At 50.2% G+C, this 22,020-nt stretch overlaps 1 protein-coding gene across 4 annotated transcripts in view; it reads left to right on the top strand.

Annotated features, from left to right (window-relative positions):
* Positions 1–2,577: 2,577 nt before the first annotated feature.
* EPHB1 (EPH receptor B1) overlaps positions 2,578–22,020 on the top strand; it is an 87,176-nt gene continuing 67,733 nt past the window's right edge. For all 4 annotated transcript variants that reach the window (XM_064457135.1, XM_064457136.1, XM_064457138.1 and 1 more), the window contains exon 1: positions 2,578–2,852. In XM_064457135.1, coding sequence (XP_064313205.1) covers positions 2,795–2,852 — 58 coding nt within the window. In that variant the 5' untranslated portion in view covers positions 2,578–2,794. The remainder of the gene's footprint in view (positions 2,853–22,020) is intronic.

Below are 22,020 nucleotides of genomic sequence, written 5' to 3'. Positions count from 1 at the left end.
CAGTCGCAGGCTGTGACACCTTTGGTCCCAAAAACGGTTTCAAGGAATTTTTTTGAAGGGTTATCATACGTTGCAGCAGAGAACTCTTGATGTTTCCTTTCGCTGGGACCCCAGATCTTCATCTTCTAGAAAGAGTTCGGCATTGCCTGAAGCATCATCAAAGAACAAAGGCAAAGCTGTTAATTAAGACGGAGCTAATTTCGGCAGCCAACTGCTGCCATCTCGATGTGCTGACGGCTGTGTGCTGTGGGAACAGAGAGACCTGCAGTACTCACTGGGCATGGGGCTGCCAAAAGCCTTCTTGGAGGTTGTTTTGTGCTTGTAGCAGGGCTTTGCCCTGTGTCCTTCCTGCATGGGTGACTGGTGGACAGAACTGGAGGTTACTCATGGCCTAGAGGGGTGGTTTTGCTTTCTGCCGCATGCTTGCTGAGAGCTGCAGCATGGTGCTGCCCTTGCCTTGAGTTTGTGGCCTTTTGCTCTGCTGGGGATGGTGTCAGCTCTGGGACACGGGGTCCTGGGGAGAAGCAAGTGAGATGGGACCTCACTGGTGGCTTTCTGGTCCTACAGTGGGGACCAGGTGATGGATAGGGTGCTGTGGGAGAGGAGTCCCACCAAATGGCCAGCTCAGAGGGGGAAACAGAGCAAAATGTGCCCAAAGAAGGGCTGGATTCAACGTCCTTGGAGCTTCCTCCAAAGGGATAATGGTGGGCACATCTCTGAGGTGGCCAGTGGCTACAATCTCATTGGGTGGGCAAGAAAGAGTGGTCCTGCAGCATGATGATGCTCTTTTCCTGTGCCTGCCCTCTGGCTGGTGATGTGGCCAAGAGGTTTTTCTGAGCCACTTGTTCCAGGAGAAGCAAAGTGTTGGTATTCAGAGACTCGGAGCAAGGCTGAGAGAATAGAAAGCTTTTTGAACAAACACAGCTGGCTTTTACCCAGCGCAGCCAACTCTTTGGCCAGCTGAAAAGAAATCAGAAGAATATTGATGTATTTTTCTCCACACACCCCCCCCCCCCCCCCCAAATGGTCAGGCTTTTTTTGGTCAAACATTAGTTTCTGAATGCAAGTTTTTCAGTTGATAACAATTATTTTGGGAAAAAAAACCAACCAACTGAGGCAGTTGTCTGGATAAGTCACAGGCTCAGCTCTTTGCCTCTTGTATTTTCAAACGATTAACATTTTTTTTTTTTGCTTTGCACATCATGAATATTCTATATTTGAGCTGTTACTGAGTTGTGCTAGATCAGATAAATAACATGGTGTTGCTTTTGTGGCAGACTGGATAAAGATGCAAATAATACTGACATTTACTTCACAGTTTTCTTTCTGTGATCCTCTGAGTGAGTAAACTGGATTGCTGAGATATTCATGGGAAGGAAATGAAGAAGGGTTGTCACGATGAAAGCAAATTTCCTTAAAACTTAGCCAGAATGTTCTTGGCAATTTTTTCTGTTATTTGCTCAGCTGAATAGGAGCTGCTTGAAATATATTTTGCACAACCGCAGAAGAAAACTCTTGTTCCCGTGGCGCCGCTGAATATTTTTTGTGCTCTTTCACTGAAAAGCTGATGATTTTCCAGTGCTCGGTACCTCTGTGGGGTTGCTGGTCCTACCGCAGTAGCAGACATGAGCCCTGGATGCAGACAGGCAACCATGATCCAAACAAGCCCTTGGTGCCTTCCCTGCCCTCACGTTTTCCCCTCTCCTGTGTGTGCTGGGATGCTTGAACCTGGCAGGAGGAAGGAGGGAGGGATGCGGTTGGCTTTGCACCAGGTGAAGCAGTTGCTTGGTTGGGGAGAGGAGCTAAGGGGGATGCTAATCCCTGGGAAGGGCAACCAGAGCTGGTTTGGTGCAGCGCATGGGATGAGCAGGATGGGGTGAGTCTCTTTCTGGAGGGCTCCTTTCAGCAGCTGCATGTGTAAATAGCTCCCAGCTGCGCAGGGGTGACATCCCATGTTGCCAAAGGCTCGTAGGCACAAGGCCACAGCCCTGTGTGTGGGTGGCTTTGGGGGCAGGAGCCTTGGGCTGGTGGTGATGGGGGGTGCCAAGGGCTGGGGACCCTGGTGTCTCCTGAGGCAGGGAGGACAGCCTGGTGCTCCTGGGTGCCCATCTCGCTTCAGGCCCTGCAGCAATGCCCAGCACATGGTGAGGGTGCCGGGAGGAGGCAAGGGGCTGAGGAGAACCCCCCCTCCCTCACTGACTTGTGTGGCCACTGTGCTCTGAGCCTAAGGTGGGAGCAGCCATGTTTTGAGGGGCCGAGGCCCCCCCTCGGTGTGGGGCCGCCTTTTTGTTCCAGCTTCCTTTTTGCGGGTAAAAGAGGAGGACTAGATTGCGGTGGTCTGAGCCAGCCGGCCCACCCACCCCCGCCTCGGCCCCCAGCCTGGGTCCCTGCGGTGCGGGCTCGGGGTCCGCCCCGTCGGGGGTCCCGCTGAGGGGGGCGGCGGCGGGCCGCCAGGGGGCGCCGTCCCCCTTCGGACGGCAGCGCGGGGCGGGGGCGGGGCGGAGGCGGGGCGCGTCGCGGCGATTGGCGAGGTGGCGGCGGGGGCGTGGCCGGGCGGCGGCGGGGGCCGGCGGCGGCGTGGCCGGGCGCCCCACTCGCGGCGGCGATGTGACCCGGGCGGCGCGGGGAGGCGGCGCGGCCCCGGCTCGTCCCGTCCCGCGGCCCCGTCCCGGCCCTGCCCGGCCCCGTCTCCGTCCCGTCCCGTCCCGCGGACGCACCCCCATGCCCGCTCACGGCCGCCCGCCGGTAGCGGCTGACGCCTGCGGAGCAGCGACGCGCGGGGCCCGGGGAGGCGATGGCTGCGGATCTGGTGGTGCTGCTCTGCCTGGCCGCCGCCGCGGCCGCCGTGGAAGGTGAGGCGGGACCGTGACGGGTGGGGGATGTCAAGCCGCGAGTGCCTGCGCTCGCCGCCTTCACGCGTGGGTTAGGAGCGCCGCCCGCGGCGTCTGCGACCGGGGAACCGGCTTCCCGCCGTGCAGCCTACCAGGCGCTGCGAACCGAGATGGGGCTGGCTGCCCTCCCCGTCCGCTTCGGAGGGCGCGGAGCTCCCCTTGGCACCCGGCCGGTTTGAGGCAGCCATCCTCCGGCAGCCCCGGGGAACCGGCCCGCGGGCGGTGCTGGCAGCCTGAGGCTCGCCCACGGGCCGTGGGTGGCCTCGGGAAGGGGCAGGGGGGTTTCCAGCTCTCGGGGACGGCTCTGGGAAACCCTTCTGGATCTGCCTGGGGCGGACGGCTCCTCTGGATCCTTTCCTTGGTAGAGCCCTACCCGGGGTCGCGGTGGGGCACCCCCCAGGGTCCCCTCTGGATCCCATCCCCGGCAGGGCTCTGCTCGCGGTCACGGTGCAGGATGTCCCGGGGCCGTGGCTGTGCAGAGGACTGCTTCTGGCCATCCTCCTCCTCTCGTGCCTCCCAGCACCCATGGGAGCTCAGGGGAGCTTTGCAGAGGAGGGGGATGGATGCAGCAGGAGGTGTGGGCAGGGGTTTTCCTTCCCTTTGGGATGGACAGGGTGGGGAGATGCTTGGCCCATTGGTGGAGTCATGGGGCAGATGTGTGGCCGTCCCTTCAGCAAGGTTCATGCTGCTGGGCTAAAGTCTTTTTTTCCCCGTCACCCACCTGGTCGTGGGACTTGCTGTGCACCGGGACGGTGCCCGCAGCTGAGACCCAGCCTCTGGGCGGTGGGCCTGGCCAGACTACCAGATCACCCCAGGCTCATGCTGGTGGTGCATTGCTGCTTTGTGGACGGCATGGCTTTCAGAAGTGTTGCTTGTATTATTACTATTTTTCTTTATTTTGCCATTGCCTCCATTATTCCCTGTACAACGCGCGTGAAAGGTCTTGAGGCAGGGATTGCCCAGCGCTTGAGTGGTGGCCGTGAGCTGGGCATGCAGTGTGGCCCCTTGCCTGTTGGCAGCAAGAAATGCGTGGTTGCAGAGAAATGATGCGCGAGGTCTTGTGGGCGAGCTGAGCTGCTGGCTGGCGTGGGGCTTGGCCCCTCCTTGGGGGGATTTAGCTGATGTGAGCGTGGTTGTGGCTGAACTGGAAGCTGCCGGAGCTGGCTAGAGACCAGTGGCTCAGCTCTGGGCAGCGCAGAGCTGGTTCAGGAGCTGAAATGCTGCTGTGATGGTCTCCGATGGAGTGGGAGCAGTGCTGGCTGTGTTTGCCCTCCACTTGCAAGCGTGCCTGCCGGATCGCGGTGGGCAGGCCCACTTGCTGCGGCGTCTGCTTTTCACCAGCTTTTGGCTGACCCAGGTGTTTGCTTTTCTTTTTGGGCTTCCTTCCTCCTCTCATCTCCTTAAAAATATCTTGACGTGGAAATGCTGATGCCTTGCCTAAGCGCGATGCAAACATGCGTATGTTTGTTTGCCTGCAAAGCTGCACGTGAAAATGCAAGACCTGTTAGCAGTGCTTTGCTAGCTGGCATTTGCAGTGTCAGCTGCTTGAGGCATTGCTGAAATCGTGGCTGTCTGGGAGACCTTGGCTTGGTCCCTGTCTGAGAGCACTCCTGGGTGTTGTGTCCATGTGTTGTGCAGGGTCTTCCTCAGCTTACCCCAAGCCACCCCTGGGAACATGTGCTGGACTGGCAGAGCCAGCATCTCTGATTGGGACCGAACCAGTTGAAGATCGGTGCTATTTTTACTCTGCTGAGGAAATTACTTGGACAGTAAAGTAGCATCCTGGGAGAGAACTTGGATTTAAGGGAAAATTTTGAATGGGGAATTTCTGAAGCAGAGCAATTAAGTCTGATTTGGAGTTACGATGACAGTCTCCTGGTGTGGTCTTATAAAGAAAACACCTTTTTATGGAGCTTATTTAAATCTTATGGATCCTCCTGATGCAGGGGTTGAATTTGCTAGATTAAAACATGGGTTTCTGTAACCGAGCTGAAGCATCTCTGAGAACCTGACCTACCCTGGGGTCTGGCTTTCCCCCTGGAGCGGCCATGAGACCGGTTTTGCCAGCAGCCCTCTCCAGCAGCAAGGCAAAGCCATGGCTGGAGCCCAGCTCTGCCACAGGCTGCAGAAGCAGCTGAGAGGGGGATGGCTCCCTGCATCCCAAATAATCCATGGAGACACAAAGTCTTTTTTTTCCAGGATGGTGGGGGGGAGACATTTGGGGGTCTGGACCCAGTGGTGGGGGGGAGGAGAATGCAGCTGGGGTCAGGGCCAGGGCTGCCTGCAAACGTATCTCGTTACCCTCTGTAAAACCTTGCTAGCTCATTGCCTGCTGCATGTGAACCCAGAGATAGTAGAGTCACTTATCTGAGTTTTGTTATAGTTACTTTATTGTCACTAAATCCTGTGGCTTAGCTGACTGTTTTCTGCTGAGCACCTGGATGTTTATAGTCATGTTGGGGTTTTTTTTGTGGCTTGTGAAGAGGAAGAGGGATGTGAGAAGATGACAGGAACAAATACTCTCTTTCCCACACCCTGCAATCACTCAGGAGCTGCTCGCGTGCTCTCTCTCATGTTAGCTGAACCAAATATAATCACATTTAGCATATGGAGAGGGTGGTAATGGGCCGATGTTACATGCTTTAACTCTGGAGCTGTTGGAGTTTGAGGTGTCAGTAGGTCAGGTGGGGCGGATGTCCATTTTGGTGCAGCTCTTCCACATATGCTGTTTAATCTGCCTACCTGCTTACCTATCTATCAGCTCCCTGCCTGGCGCCTGCTCTTTTAAAAATGAGGTTTTTCTCTCCATCTCCTGTATTGCTGCTTGCAGCATCGCAATAAGCAAAGCATGGGCAGGGAGGTACAAAGCCCTGCTTGGTACTTGTGGATCCGGCTTAATTTTGCTTCCTGTGCTTATCTGCTCACTTGCCCTCCTGGTCTTTGGAAACGCAGCCTGTGAGACGACTGGGAAGGGGGGGTTGGTTTGAGAGCGACATCCCTGGCTCCTGCTCCTTGCATGCTGCCTGCCCTGAGAGCCCTCTCCTCCTGTTTTGGCTTGGGATGTGCACATCTGTTGCAGGCATCCTTTGGGCTTCCTCTGCTTCCGCCAGGCGCTGGAGCGGTGCCTGTGCCGAGCAGGCTGAGAGCTGGTGGCCGCCCAGCCGCCCTTCCCACCACCACAATCACCATTACCACGTGGGCTTCCACCTTTGGCCTAGCTGCTTCACCCTGAGCAGAGCTGTTTTTCAAGGAGAAGCTAGAAATAAGTCTTCAAGAGAGAATTTGTAAGTGCTAGTATCCTGCATGGGAATTTGCAAGTGTTAGTATCCAGCCATCCCTTACTTTTACCTTTTTTGCACAAACTACCTGGGGGGGTGGGGGGCAGAAAACCCTAAGAGGGAAAAAATTGTTCTTGGCATGAGTGAGTGAGCCCAGGTCTTGTCAGCCTGAAGGGAAACTGTTTTGTCAAGTCATGGAAAAGGGGACTGAGACTGCGGATGCCTATGTTGCTTTTTTTTTTTGAGTAATTGCTGGTATTACTGACTCATTATGCCTTGCATCAGTCTTCCTCCTCCTTTCCTATTTCCCTTGCGCTTTGGGCTTGGAGGTGGAGATGCAGGAAAGGCAATGTCTCCAAAGGTCCTGCTGGCCTAAAGCTGCAGGTGACCCTGGTGGCTCACGCTATGCCGAATGACAAAGTGCTGGAAAACCTGAAAAAGGGGATTTTTATCCCTGGGATGTACAAACATGGCTCAAGTCCTGGTGGAGATGGCTGTGGCATGCCTGCCCCTGAATTGGTGGCAGTCCCACTTGAACCCATCTTATGGGTAACTTCACGTCCATCTGAATTTCATGTTGGTCTCCTTCCTTAAGGTGGAGGTCTTGATTTTTTTGCCTTAATAAAAGCTTTGGATTTCACCTTCTCTGAATAGTAGTGCAGCTGAAAGTTGAATAACTTACAGTGCTCTGGCAGCACAGCTCTGGGAGCCTATCAGAGATAGAAATGAGCTCTGGCAATGATGGAGAGATTGGAAAAGCAGTGCTGAAAATGGAAAGCCTGCCAGTTGGGCTGTTAGTATTTATTTGATGCCGAAGATGGTCTTGGAGCAGTTAATGCAAATAAAGTCCCTGAAGGAGCTACGTGATAGGCAGGTGTGGAGAAGGTGGGGTCTGTGATAAATATATTTATTTTTCTGCTCTGTCTGTTCACCATCTCTGTATGGAAATTGGGTTGCTGCCCTGTCTGCTGTGGCATGAGCTGCCTGCAGGGTTTGCAAGGTGGCCTCTGGCCCATGCCGGGTGCAGCTCCTGACGCAACAGGACAGAGCAAAAACCTTCCACTGGCGTTAAAAGAAGAAAATACTGAAATATGAAAATACTGGTGTTTGAAGTAGCCTGAATATCTTCATCTGGCTGTGGATCCAGGCCTTGGTGCTGAATAATGGAGGTTTCTAACAAAGATGGGTTCTGCAAGCTAAAGAAATACTCAGATTTGGTGAAAAGGGGAAAGTAGTACCTTGGACAATGGGTAACTCACTGCTAATCAGGTCAGCAAAGTCTTGGAGACTCTGATCCCTGATGCAGTGGGAGTGCTGTGGGATGAGGCTGATGGAAGAGATGTTCGGAGCAAGGCTGAGGCTCGCGGAGTGCTGTTCTTGTAATGCCTGTGGTGTGTGCTGCACTGCTCCATCTGAGGTCCAGCCAGCTTGAGGAGGTGTTTTTTACCTCTTCCAGCTGTGGGTACAAGCTCATCATACCCTGGCATGGAAATGGCTTCATGCAGGAGACCCAAACTTGTATGATATTGGCCAAAGGGTGCTTCAGCACTCCATTCCCTCTAAACAGATATGGTCAGTATAAGCAGTGATTTAACAGCACAGTGAGGCTGAGTAAATAGTTGGGGTTGGGGGAGGGAATGTTTTCCCCAAATGTTCATTAGAATTTGAAAGCTCATTTCAATTTGACCTTGTTCTCTTTCTGCAAACATTCAAGCTATCAAGCATTGCACGCATGAATACTTGCGCAAGGCAAATGTTAAGCTTGGATATTTGCTGGGTAGCAATTTTGGAAGGCATAGCCTCGGTTGTAATGTTAAGAAACTGGTGGGAATTTGAGTCCACTGGTGACTGAGAGCACCTTGCAAAGTGGTGCTGGGTAGTAGGAGTGGCAAGTGAACATGAATCCAGAAGACGTTCAGATGCATCGTGGTCCACCTGTGAATGCAGTGTGCCTCTGCTAGCTCAGCCCCTGGCACCCCCTCTTCCCCTCTTGGCAGAGGCTGGTGCAGGAGCAGAAGTGTGTAGAAAGGGATGGAGCGATATCAGAGCAGTGTCTGGAGAGAGCTGGGACCTTGGGTGGCCCTGGGGCACCAAGCTGGTTATTGCACAGTCCAGCTATTAGGGGCTAAAAATAGTCTTTCCAAAAGCAAGCGGCTTAAGAGGCTGCTTGGGAGCATGCAGGTGAGGGAGTGGGTATGGGGCTGACGGAGATACCACCCAGTACAGGTAGAGGCAGCAGAGCCCTTTCTTTGGGGACAATGAGAGCAAACTCTTGCCCAAATCAGCTCTATGGCTTTCCAGGTAAGTGGCAGAGGTGGATGAGCTCCCCCCTTCCTGCACCGTAAGTGCAGTTGCTCCCAGCCACAGCTAATTTTTTTGTTGTTTTTTATTTTTTTCTGGTCACCATCCATTTTCCACAGTCGCATCATGGGAAATGGTGAGAAAACGGGATGTGTGTTTGTAGGAGCTAAAGGGTCTGTGCTTTATTTATTTATTTCTCATAACTTTTGAATTATTAAAGCACATTCAGCGGAGATTAACTTTCCCTGCTCAATATTTATTATTGTTTCATTTCCTTGGAAGTTGGAGCTACAAGAGCTTTGATAAATGGACTGAAAGGTTCTGTAGTTTCTCTGTAGCTAATCTAAATATCCCCGTATCCTTTGTTGAAAAGCTAATTTGTAATTTCCTATGGTAATGCTGCTTAGTGAATTATAATGATACACCAGGGTCTGCTTTTCCCCCTGGTTCCCTGCTGGAGGAATAATGCTACCATTGGAAAATGGTGTGAAACCTGGAAACTGGCCATTAGTCCCCTAAATTTTTGGTCTAATAACAAAAATCCAGAAAGCGTGTGGACCATATGGTCTGTTTTCTCATGTCTGGGCTGGGAAGCTTCTGTCTCCCCTGAGTTCAGTTTCTGCAGTAGGGTTGGAAGTGTTGGCCAGAGCTGGCACTGCGTGCCGATGCCGCAACCCGTTCGCCCATGTGGGTTTGCATCTGCAACCGGAGTCTGTTGTATAAAATCTCTGCTTCTGGAAACCTCTCCCACCACCCCAATTACAAATAAGTGTTATCAGTCTTTTGAATAATTGAAGAGGCTTTCTGTTGAATATTTAATTACAATAATATTTGGTTAGCAGCGGTTGTTGGTCTCCTTTTGTGCAATTGAGAATTCCTGCAAGAAAACAACCTGTTAAAAGAAAATGTTGTCTATGATCATTGATTTTTTTTTTAAGCTAATCAGTTACTCAGTTGAAATTGGTTAATTAGCTCGGTTCCATTAAGACTCTTTGGCATTTAAACTTGATGTTTCTAAATAATTATAGTTTTGCCTGCTAAGCCCACAACCCAGGGTGACCTAATTACTATTAAAGCATACGTGCTTTGGTCTGGCTTTAATAAGTTCCTGCTGGGAGCCCCACAGTGAAAAATCACAGAAACAACATTTCAAAGGGGAAGGGGCTCTGTGCTGAGACCCAGCTGAAGAAGACACCTTTCCTTCAGCCTTGCTTCTTCCATCCTAAACCTGGTGGGTAGGATGCTCCCAAGGTGAGGTGAGAAGCCCCAGAGCATCCTTGAGGCTGGCATCTCTGTGCTGTCCACTTTCAGGGCAGGTGGAAAGCAGTTGCCTGGAAGGGGGAGAGGCTTAGAAGTGGCTTTAGATAATGGTTGTAATTTGTTTGTTTTCTCTTCTAAGTGGTACCCCTTAATAAGCAGGTGGAGTCCTTTCAAGGTCTTTGCAGACGGGAGGAGAAAAAAAAAGTAGTATTAAGTTTATAATGGTTTTTTTCACTGTTAAGTGTTTTTTTTTAACTTGGAAATAGCCATGCCAAGTAATTAGGGATTAATAAAGCCTCAGGTATGTGCTTGTTAGTGTAGTGAGAAAAACGTTTAATATCTGGGGAGGCATCCAGTCAGTGTTACTGGTGTTTGAAGCTGATTAAGTTTTAATTTGTTATGCAGCAAATAACAGTGGTGGCTGAAAATAGGTAAGAGGCTGTGGAAATCCTTGCTTTCAGGCTGTTTCCTCCCATCCCAGATGGGGGCTTTGTCATGACTTTAAAGGATTGTTTCATGATATTTTTCTCCTCAAAAGTCCTTCTCTCATCCTGCCCACCTCTCTGGTGCACTGGTACCCTGTGTACTGCATCCCAGCAGCAACCAGGCACCAAGTTTGGGATTGTTCAAACCCAACCAGCATGTTCCTTGGATTCCTTTGAGCATAGCTGGGTTTTGGTGTCTTTGCCTGGCTGTGTTTTTTTGAGGGGAGGGGTAGCTCAGCCCACTGCCCCGCTGTTTGACAGCATGGGATGCTCCCTGCTCCTGGCTCTGCCATCTCCTAGGGAGCCCTTCCAGTCCTGCAAAGCCCAAGACCTGTTGCATGTCCACATCTTTGCTTCCCTTTTCTGATTTTCTTTCCATTTGCAAGGCAGAGTCTGGGGACACCTGTTTTCTGCCTGGCCTTGCTTGTTAGTCTGGGGCAGGGCAGGTTGCCTTCCTGTCATCCTCTGGGCTTGGCTCTGGATGGGGGTGGTGCTTCTCCTTGAGCTCCAAAACCTGGGAAAACAAGGCTGTGGTGTTTGCTTTTGAGCACAAGATCAATCCCCCTGGGCCTGCTGCCTGCTGTGGGGGGCTGTGGGTGAGCCAGCGACAATACCCAAAATGTGGCCGGGTGGTAAAGTGGGAGGGACCTGGGACTGGTGTTGGTCCCCTTTTCTCCTGGTGCTAAAACCTATGCTGTGGTTGGAGGGACGGAGCAGGGAATGACAACATTTGAAGTTTTATGGAGGTTTTCTAATTTTTTTTTCTTCAATCAGAGGCTGAGGATGGGCCTTTGATTACTAGAGGCCTCCACTTGCTTCAGCTGCTTCCTTAGCTGCAGGGTCAGAGCCGACTCATTGTCATCCTTGCTAGGGTCCTGTTGATATGAGGATAATTGCTTTTTGCTCAAAAGACATTAAATCACTGCGGAAGAGGCGGTATAGTGTGAATTACATCTTCCCTGGGAAAACCAGGAGCCCAGCAGAAGGGTTGAAAAGGAAATGCCATCCTTGTGAGGCAGGAGGAGAGCAGGGCTGGCTGTGGTGGTCTGTTCCTGTCCCGCTGGGCAGCCTCCTGCCCTCTTGCTGGGGGGAGCTCAGAGAGGGACAGTCTGATGTACTGGCGACAGGCTGGGGTGGCCTAAAGAAATAGCCAGGAGCTGGCCTTGCTAGGTGACTGAGCCCTTTAATTTTATCTTTTTTTTTACCGAACGCCTGTAGCTTTGTATGTCCAGATGCCCAGGAATGAGATGGATGCATAGGGATGGAGCAGGAATGGGATGCTCTGAGTGCTCCACGAGGCATCAGCTCTGCTTTTCATTTAAAACAAATGTGTTTGAAAAAAACCCCAAAATTTGACTTGTCAAGATGACCAGTGTATTGGCAGAAGTACTTCTTGCAATGTTTTTGACTAGTTCAGTACCTTTGTTTCACGTAGTGTACCTGTGGTGCCAGCAAAGTTGCTCCATAGGTGGTGTTGGCCTGCAGTGTGTAGCATCACGGAGATGCCATAATCACATGGCTGCTCCGTCCCTGCACTTCTCCTGTAGTTACTTTTAAAGCAGTGATGTTGGGTCTCTGACGTATTATTGAGTGCTGGATATTATGGGCATGACCTGGCTGCAAGTGAGCTTGAGATGCACATAGCTGCTCCCCAGCCTGTGGGGTTTGGCTGAAGCTGTCCAGAAGCTTCACACAAGCGGGTGAACCCCTTTGGAGATGACAGACTTTGCTCTCCATGCTTTGCCCCTTCGGATGAAATTGTTTGTGGGGGTCTAAGTTGTTTAAGCCCATCAGGCTCTTGACAGAGGCACCGTGAAATCACATATAATGACCTTATTGGGACCAGATATGAAGCTGTAAGACAGTAATTTCTGGTTTAATAAAATATAGGAGGATCAAGCCTATGCTGCGTTTCCTGGGGAGGGACACATGGCTCTAAGCCATGTGCATCACACCAGGTAACCTTACTTTTGCTCAGTGAAATGGAGAAGAGCATCAGCTGTGCAGGAATTAAAGGTACAAGTGACCTTTTCTTTGAACCCACCTCCCGAGCTCTGGCCATAAGCTGGCGATGGCCCCCTGACCCGTGGATGCTGAAGGTGGCCTTGCAGAGGAGAGGAGGTGGATTCAGGCTGGTGGGAGCTGTAAGATTGTGAGCTAGTTATGTTCGGTATCTTTCTAAAAATTGGCTTTTATTATCCCTCCTCGCACTGTGCGTGGGTTATTACTGAAATGGCTGGCACCACTGCGCACACGCGGGAGTCTGCTGCGCTGAAAGGCTTGCTCGAAAGCTTGCCTAAGGCTATAAAAAGACGCTCATTAACTTCAATGGGCTTTGGCTGAGGCCAGGGAAAATGGGCTGCTTTGAGAAGGATGCTGGCTTAGAGCACCCTCCAGCTCTGCCTTTGTGTGTCAGTGCTGGCCTTAAGTTGCTGGGGCAGGCGGGGGACGGGGAAACCACTACTTTTGCACAGTCTGATCCTTAACTTGTGAGAAAATGGTCTGGCTGCCTCTGACCAGAGGGACACACTCAGTGGCATCCCCTGGGCTCCCTGCTGAGGGGAATTGGGGAGCGATTGGTGGGTACCTGCCGTATCCTGTGCCCCAATAACCCCTGTGTTCTCTCACCCCATGCCAGGCATGGAACCCACCGGCTGGTGTGCAACTCGGTCAGTCCCAAATGCAATATCTTGAATCACCATCCCAGCAGATTTTTGGAGGTAGTTTGTGGCAAGGCATGCTTTTATTTATTTCTTTAAAGCTTTGTGATGTTCAGGGGAAACTGGGGTGTCTTTGAAACATTTAAAGTATTCCTAATAGGTTATCCTGAAAGCTTTCTTCAGTCTTGAATGAATCAAAGTGCAAATGTTTATAATGCAACACCCACGCAGGCTGGGAGAGGAATTTTATTAAGGCAGGAGAGTCAGAAAACAATAATAATAAACTGTGTTTTATGAAGTTGGTGAGAAACTTATAAACTAGGTGAAGTTTTACAGCATATGAATTTCATACAAGTTGTAAATTTGAATTCCCAGGCTGGTCCTCAGGTCTTGCTCTTTATTACCTGAAATAACATTCTCCACTTTTAATAGCTGGCTGCGGCAGAGCAAATGTGGTTTTATGTTTCTAAATGATCTGCTGTGCGAGTCTCAGTTTCACTTATCCTGAAGACTTCAGCCCTTTCCTTGAGCAGCGCAGTGGCTGTTGCTAATTAGCAAATAGCTGCTACTTGCTTTGCTGTGTCAGGGGCGACCTTGGAAATCCTGCATACATCCCCTGGTCTGGATTATTTAGATTTTTCCAGCAGAAACTATTCTACTGTCTGATAAGATAATAAGTTTTGTCTTTGTTAAATCTTCAGCAAAAACAGACTGAAAGGTGTTCCTGATAAACCAGCTTGTTGCACTAATTAAACCTCTGTGTTTCCCTGCTTGTGGCACTGCTGGGGGGTACATGAGCACTTGCTGGGGCATTGTGCAAGGTGACTGTTGCCCTTTCAAGGCACTTGTTGTTTGTTTTTTTTTTTTTTGACATTTTCCCAGCAAGAAGGTTTTCTTGGGGTACAATTCATGGAGTGGCGACACATTGCTAGCTGAGCTGGCTTTCGTGTCCCCTTCCATGGTGGATGTCATCCTGGGGGTGGCTTCTTGAGGGTGGCATTTAATGACCCACCCACTGTGCCTCCAGCTTCTGTCTGCTGTCGGTGGCTATGCATGAGGGAAGCATATAAAAATGGTTTGTCAAATCTGTGTCCTGTGTATGTGCATGCTGGCAGATTATTCCTCTTCAAAAAATATGTGATTACTTAAGTAAAGCATTCTAGCTAATTGCCAGATTATTTCTATGATTATTCCTACTTCCATTACATTAGGGAAAGTAATTAGGGATGTTTTTTTAAATAGGCTTCCCACCCTTGGATCTGCTGGGATTGGCGTATGTGGGTATGTAAACATTTAATTTCCAAGGACTTTTTCCCCCCTCCCCTTCCTTGAAGAAACAGCAATGATAAGTGATTGAAATGAGGCAGAAGTTATGCTTGGACACTTTCCCTAGCATCCAAAATACAATAGAAATTAAAGATGACCCACAAAGGAAAATGAAATTGAAGTTTTGCTGGCACAATGCACCAAGCGGGCTTTTAAAATGAGGGTTTTCTCTGTGTATTTGAAGTTGAAGAGAAGAGGTTTTGCCTCAGGATGCTGGGGGTGATGGAGAAAAAGTACAAGTCAGTAAGAGCTATGTCTGAGCGTGGGGGGCTTGGCTGAATCTTCCTTCTCTAGCTGCCTGCTAGCTCAGGGGGATTTTTGAGCTCATTTCCACTCATGGAGGTCTCTCTATCATCCAAACAATTTAGACTTTTTGCACCAAGGCGCTTTGATGCTTGGATTCAAAACCATGTCTTGTTTTGAAACTTGTTGCAGCATTTGCTATGTGTTTGTAAAGCTGGGAAGATGAGCAAAAAGAAGCTGAAATCAAAGTAAAATATGTAGTTAGATGCAAAAATGGCTTTAACTGAGTGATCTGGTAGAGTTGCAGATTAAAGGAAAGTTTGAAAGCAATAATTCATGCAACTTTCCTAGAAGTCTTCATCCCTCGAGACCCCCAGAGCTGTTCCTACAGCAAACAAATACCCTCGCCAAGCCAGCGGAGGCTAGAAATTGCATTCCCCATCCATCTAACGAATAAATACCAAGCCCTAGTGTGGTATCAGAAAGGCACCAGGGGAAAAGCTGGCTCAGAAGAAAACCTGCCTGGCCCCAAGGTTTGGAGGTCAGAAGCCGTCACTGGTGTGCTGTGTGGCTTTGGTTCCTATCCTGCTGCTGGGAGGTGCTCATAAGGTACTCCTGGGCCATTGGTGCTTAAAATGCTCATGCACCCATCATTTTTCCTTCTGGCAGGGGTTATTTATTGAGGTATTACCCTAGAGCCACTGTTTGTGTGCTTTGGTCTTTCAAAGATTGCATTTGTGCTGTTCAGCTGTAATTGGCAACTTTTGGACTTTTTGTTTGCTTGCCTGTGTGCTGGAAAGCCTTCAGAGGTTGTTTAGGAGGCAAAAGGAGCCTGTAGATCTAGATTTTTTTTGGTTGTTGTTATTATATATTATAATTAAAACATATTTTTAGCAGCTGAAATTTGAGCCTGTCTGGGTATTTATACGGCAAGATGTTTTGGATGAGGAATAGGCCAAGACAGTCACGTGGTTGGGGCCAATGTGAAACAAAAGAATCCATTTATTATCCAGGCAGGAAATTTGTTCTTTGGGATGTTGTAGCTGCAGACATAATGATTTCATTTCCTCCGGTTCACCCAGATTAATGGCTTGTGCTCTTTTGTTTGTGTGCCTGTGTTATTTCTGCAGCGTGGCTTCCCCTCCTGCTCTGTGCTGGCATGTGTGAACATGTATGCAAGTGCCCTGGGCAAGGTGGGGGGACGTGAAGTCTCCATGTTGGGCTGTGGCAGGCTGGTTGGGTTTTTGGGGAGGGTTGGGGTGCTGGGAGAGCTGAACAAAGTCTGTGGGACCACTTGGGGTGACCTTCCCAGTAGCAATGGATGTCCTGGTACACATGCATCTCAGAGTCTTCTCCTGCGTCTCCATGGGTCTCTTCCACCTACTATGGTCACTGGTGTTTTTTCTGTGAAGCTGAGATGGGATGGGGGAGATGGAGGGACAAATGCAAGTGTTGACCTTATGGAAGGCATGAGAGCAGCATGTCTTCTCCATGGCCACACTCAAGGGTATATGTAGGTGTTGTGTACTTGGTGGGAAACCTGAACCTTTGCATCCTCCCAAATATCGTATTGGGAAACAGACCCTTTTCCTAGGGAGCTGTGCTGATGCACAGGGGTGCAGGTGTCACCTATGTGGTGGTGGGTGAGCAGCTCCTTCCTTGCCAGCTGGGTTGGCCGTTCACACCAGGCAGGTCCCAGCCCCTTTCAGGGCCGCTGGCCATCTGGAAGCTGGCAGCACTTACACTTCTTCCTTGATTAAAAAAACAACAGACCCATCTTTGTGGACACTACAAGATTAGCGGCAGCCTTAATTGCTCCCTTTCTTGCTTTCTGAGTGTTTGGCTTTCAAAAACGATGTGACAGACAAACGATGCCTTTGCGTTGCTATTGCCTGAATGGTCCTTGTGGGATTTTGGCATGGAGCTTTCAATTTGTGTGCGGTGCAACTGTGATCTTCTGTTCTGGATTAATCTGGAGTAACCTTGTGGAGTTGAAGTGCCTGTCTCTGAAGAGGAGTTAAATACAGTACTGCCTAGGATCCGGGGTGGAAAAGGTTGGGTGACCATCTTGTTGCCCTCATACACACTTCTTCATCCTTCCCTTGCTTAGGTGTTTAAATCTGGGGAGGAGAGAGAGTTTCTGACACTCCTTCTGGAGAAGGTTTCCCTGCAGGGATGTACCTTGCTGAAGGAAGACGCTCTTGGACATCAAGGTGCATCTGCTGTAGTTCCTGCCATCTTCTGGGTGCTTGTGTGTAACAATCCCATCTTGCACGTGTGTTGCAGCTTCTTGCTTTTGTTCTCCTGAGCTTTTGTACCACAAGGGGTGCATGGGGCTGAAGGAGTGAGCCCACCATCCATAAGCTGTGGAAGAGAGGGGTGGGGAGCTCCCTGGCAAGCTGCAGATGCTTTCTCCCCACCTGCCTCCCCTGCCAAATTGCTCCTGTGTAGTCCAGGTGACAGAGTTTGAGGATGCGACAGCTCTGTTGCACAGAAGATGATGGACAGTAATGAGACCCAGAGCATAATGTGCACTAAAAGTGATTTATTTCAGTAAGGAAACCACGATCAGGGAGGATGGGTCAGTGTCATTGGAGAAGAGGTGGATATGGAGATGAGCTTAGGGGGAACTTTATCATCAGCCGGTGCTGCTTTGAAAATGAGCAGAGCTGGCGTTCCGTGAAATGGAGCTGCACTGGTCATGCCAGGACAATCCCTCGCTTGTGGTAGACTGTAGGCACCTTCCAGGGGTCAGCCAGTGATCAGGCTGGCAGGTTGCTGGAGGTGGCTCTGGTGGACTTCTCCTTGCTTACCTCCCTGCAATCCCATGCTGAAGTCTTCTGGTGAGGTGTCACTTGTGTGTTAAGTCAGCTCTACCTGTGCACTCAGGAAGGAGACCATCCTGGTGAGGAGCAGAGGGTAAATAATCCACTGAACCTGCCTTGACATGTCTCCCGGGACACAGATGGCCGTCCTCATGCTAGAGCCTTTTCCCAGCTTGCACCCGTGTAGGTGCCGGGGCCGGTGGCACTTTGGAAAAGGAGCTATTTATCACCACCCTTTGGTGCAGCCTGTCAGCCAGCTCCCCACCCACTGCACAGACCACTTGTCTAGGCCATAACGTGTTAATTTCTCCAGGAGGAGGCTGTGGGGACCGTATCAAAGGCCTTGGAGAAGTCCAGGTAGACAATGTCCACTGCCCACTCCATGTCAGCCAGGCAAGTCACTTTGTCATAGAAGGCCACCAGGTTTGTCAAGCACGATCTACCTTTAGTGAAGCCACGTTGGCTTTTCCCAATCATGTGCTTCATTTGACTTGTGATGGCCCCCAGGAGGATTTGTTCCGTAACTTTCCTAGGGATTGAAGTAAGGCTGATGGGCCTGTAGTTACCCATATAGTTACTATAGATCCTCCCTGGAGCCTTTCTTTTAGATAGGGGTAATATTTGCCTTTCTCCCATCCTCTGGGACACCCCCGGTTCTCCACCACTTCTCGAAGGTTATGGAGAGTGGCCTTGCAATGATGTCAGCCAGCTCTCTCAACACCCTCAGGTGGATGGTGTCAGGGCCCATCGATTTGTAGGGGTCAAGCTCCTGTAGCAATTCATGTACTATTCCTTCACTGATGGTGGGTTGGTGTTTGGATCAATCGGCAATTTTGTTCCCAAAGCCTCAAGCCTGACAGTGCTGGTAAAGAGAGAGGTGAAGAAAGTGTTGAGGACCTCTGCCTTTTCAGCATCGTTGGTGATTGACTATCCTTTTCTTTTTAACAGTGGGCCATATGTTAAGATGCGGGATAGTTACAGATCCTGGCTGTTGGCTGCTTTGACCAAATCTGAAAGTGCAAAAAGAAGAAAAAGAAGTCCCAGGCAAGGCTGGGAGAGCCAAGGGATGGGTTTGCAGGGCATTTTGGGAAGCAGCTTTTGGATGTGGGGCCAGACAAAAAAAACCCAGTGGGGTCTGCTCATGGGGCCCTCTGCCCTTTGTGAGGGACCTCTTGGCTTTGCCACATCCCTTTTCCCCCCTTTCCCATGCATGCAGCCTTATGGCAGGGAGGGCTAGGGAGGTGATGGGGCTCTCTGCCAAGGCATCCCCAGGGGATGCAGGCAGAACCTTCCCCCATCTCTGCTGCGTCCTGACAGAGGCTTCCCCGTGCTGCTAGCAGCTCTGTGTGCTGCCGCGGCAGCACAGATTTATTTCCCTTTGCCTCTCGCGCTCTTTGCCTCATTTGCACTCTCAAGCTGACTCCATATGGTGCAAAAACTGGAGAGACGATGCTCGGCACGGCGGCCAGCGCTGGGAGGGGAGGTGGTGTGGGGAGCCACTTGCTGACGAGCTTTTGCAGTTTCTTCCATTTGAGGTTCAATATTTCCACCTCCTCCCCCCGACGGCTGTGCTGCAGTGGCCAGGGCTGAGCTCGTCCTCTCCAACGGCAGCCAAAGCATCCCTGTGTGTTTCTGCCCTTACTCCCCTGCCTACCCCTTCTCCGCCCTGAGACCCCCAGTGCACAAGCTGGGGATCTGGGAGATACAAGCTGGGGTATCTGAGGATACATCCTCAGACCAGTGATGCTGTTGCTGTTGTTCAGTTCTTATTTACACCTGAAAATAATGGGCTGGCATCCCTGAAGGTTTAGTATGTGTTGGATGATGCATTAAAAACTACAGGACCAGTCTGGCTGCAGTGGTAATGTGTTGGGGCTATGCTGGCAAGCTTGCTTTGTGCTCGCTTGTCCAGAGCCAGGGTTTTTCTTTGTAAGCCTCTAATTTTGGTGGGGGATTCAGTTTCTGGCTTGACTGAGCACTCTGGCTTTGGCTGTCAGCAGCCAGGAGGTTTGTCGGGGAAAAAAAGGGAGGCTTTTCACCAGAATTTTGGTGTTTGGGGAAAAATGCCAAGGACTTGGATGTGTTTGGGAAGGGATGCTGTTCTCTAACCCCGAGTCCCCTGACAGCACTTGCTTGCTGTCTGAGCAGTCTGTCATGTTTGTAGCTCATGCAGAATCCCTTTGACATTTTAAAATAAGATCTAGTAAATAGGAGCTGGATGATACCAGGTGCATCCCTCGTCGTGAGGGCTCTTTGACAGCACGGCTGGCATTTTAGATCTAGGGCTCTGAGATGCATGTTTTTGTAGTGAGCGTGAAGCTTTTCTGCAGAACATGGTCCAAGACAATGACTCATTCCGAATATGTAAAGAAGTGATGGCGTGTAGGGAAATGCAGGATAAATGTTTTGATTTTTAGAGCTTTCCTCATAGTGCTATCCCAGAGTAAGGCAAAATAAATTAGCGGGGAAGGAGAGCCGCAGGGAAAGGCGGGGACAGATCTCGTGCATTAGTTCAGCAAAACTTATTGCACCTACTCCATTGTTGCCTCTGTGCCGGTGGCCTTGAAGGTCGGCTTTGTAGCTGAGCATGGTGCAGCCATAAGACACGTGTGAGCACACTGCTGGGGAGACCCTCCTGCAGTCCCATGGGTGAACACCCTGTGCATATCCAGGCATGAAGACTGAATGTCCTTTCAATTTATCCTAGCACATGTGATTGTGGATGCTGTTGATATTTACGGCTGCTCTGTCTTCTCAGTTGACTAATTCTGTATTTAGAGGCTATCACTTCCAAGGGAATCCCAGTTGATTAAGAGCCCAGTTCCACTGAACTTGTTAAGCTTCCATGGCCTTTGCCTGTGAAATCTCAAACCCTGCCCTTTTTTTTTTCTTCTTTTTGGGGCTCCTTGGTTTCTCATAGCATGATGATCAAGCCCCCTCTTCCCAAGAGAAGAGCTCCTGGCAGAATGTCCTCCTCTGTGGTGAGCTCACTTGCTTTCATTCAGCCTGGCTGGAGCACACCATGTGCAGCAAATGCTGGTACATGGCTGTTGAGCAAGAAGTGAGCTACAGAAAAGTACAAAAAAATACAAAGTTGTTGACATCGCTCCCTGGCGTTTGGTTTATCCTTGCTATCCCTCAAGGCACTGTGCTTCTGCTGGGCTGTGTGATGGGTGTGGGGTCCTGGATCCTCCTCCCTCGCTTGGCTGGTGAGATGGTTGTCCAAGCCAGCTGGTCTCCACCCAAGACATTCCCGTGGTGTGAGGCTGCTGTGCCCAGCTCTTGCTGAAGCCACCCAGCTGTGTGACAAGGGATAGTTTCCTCAGGCTCCTGACTTTCAGTGTTCATCTGCTTTGGTGTGTGTTCCTGGGTGGTGATAACATTGGATGGTGAAGAGCAGGTGATTGCCTTTGCCCAACCTAAGCAATTCCTCATTCAAGCCAGACCTCACACCACTTAGCCGGACCTCGAGTTGAAGTGTACTATTCCTGGGCAGCATTGCAAGCTTTTTGGAGGGTAAGGTTTCTGTGAAAGCCTCTGCCTATCCACTGGGTGGCTGAGTTCCTGTTCCACATCTTCTGGAGGATGAAGCAAGTAACTGCCAAGCTTGACATACAATGATTTTTCAGGGCAGTCTGTGGTGTTCAGTGATGCTTGCTGGTAACCCAGCCTTGAGAAAGCAAAGATGAGGATTTAAACGTATAGTGATGTTGTTCTGGAAAATGTTCTCCTGAAAGATAGCCTTGTCATCTTACAGCCCTGGATTGCTCCCCTGGTGGTGGTGTGGTGGAGGAGCTGGGCTCTTGGGATGGCTGGGCCTGTCTCGGTGGGCCAGAGCATTCATTAAAGTGCTCTCTCAGCCCTTGGCACTGCTTGACTCTGAGTTGTCAAACTCATCTGAACCCATTGGTAAATACATATGGACTATAATCTATGCATATAATATGTGTGGATTTTGTATATCTGTGGCCTGTGTGCAATTACAAAATTTATGCTATTGGTGACTTGCTTTGTCACTAGAGGAGCAAATGAAATCCTTGTATTTGGAAAATATTGGGTTACCTGTACCATGATATCCTAAGACTCTTCCCATTGCCTCCGATGTCTGGTTTGAGCTCAGTGAATTAAAACTGGTTCCCAAATTTTCTAAAATAAGTTTACAATTTGGAAAACAAAAGGTGTTGAAAGCCCTATCTTTTCCCTCTTGATATTTGATTTGGTCCCCTTGTCCTTTTTATCCCATTATGTGTGCTTTTTTTGGTAGTTCTCTGTCATTTCCTTCCCTTTCTTTATCTCTCACTCTGCAGTTCTCTCTTTTACACTCTATTCTGTGTCCATCCCCCATCTGTCCCATTCCTTCCCTCCCCCCCCCCTCCCCCCCCCCCCCCCCCCCCAGTTCATGTGCAAACAGGTTGTCTCTTTGATTTACTGTACCTCTCCTTGGTAGGATTATGATAAATGGATTGTATGGCTCTGGCTGAGCTTGTCCAACCCCATGTAGCCGTGCTGGGTCAAGTGTGAAAACCAATGAGAGATGCTAGTATTGGATCTCCTCTGTGTGGTCTACAGGGAGGAACAACTGTTAGTAAATGGGACCTTGTCCTTATGGTCCACACTTCACATCACCTCCTGAACTTTTTCAGCCTGTTAGGCATGGGGCTTGGTGGAGAGATTTTTGCCTGTGCTTTTCTCTTGCCTGATATTCTGGGTTTACCATGTGTGTGCAAATGCACATATGCTTGCAAAAATCT

The sequence above is a fragment of the Phalacrocorax carbo genome, chromosome 7 (assembly GCF_963921805.1).
Source record: "Phalacrocorax carbo chromosome 7, bPhaCar2.1, whole genome shotgun sequence".
NCBI classification, from domain to species: Eukaryota; Metazoa; Chordata; class Aves; order Suliformes; family Phalacrocoracidae; genus Phalacrocorax; species Phalacrocorax carbo.
Note: the sequence above shows the minus strand (reverse complement) of the source record. Positions and strands in the feature narration are given on the sequence as shown.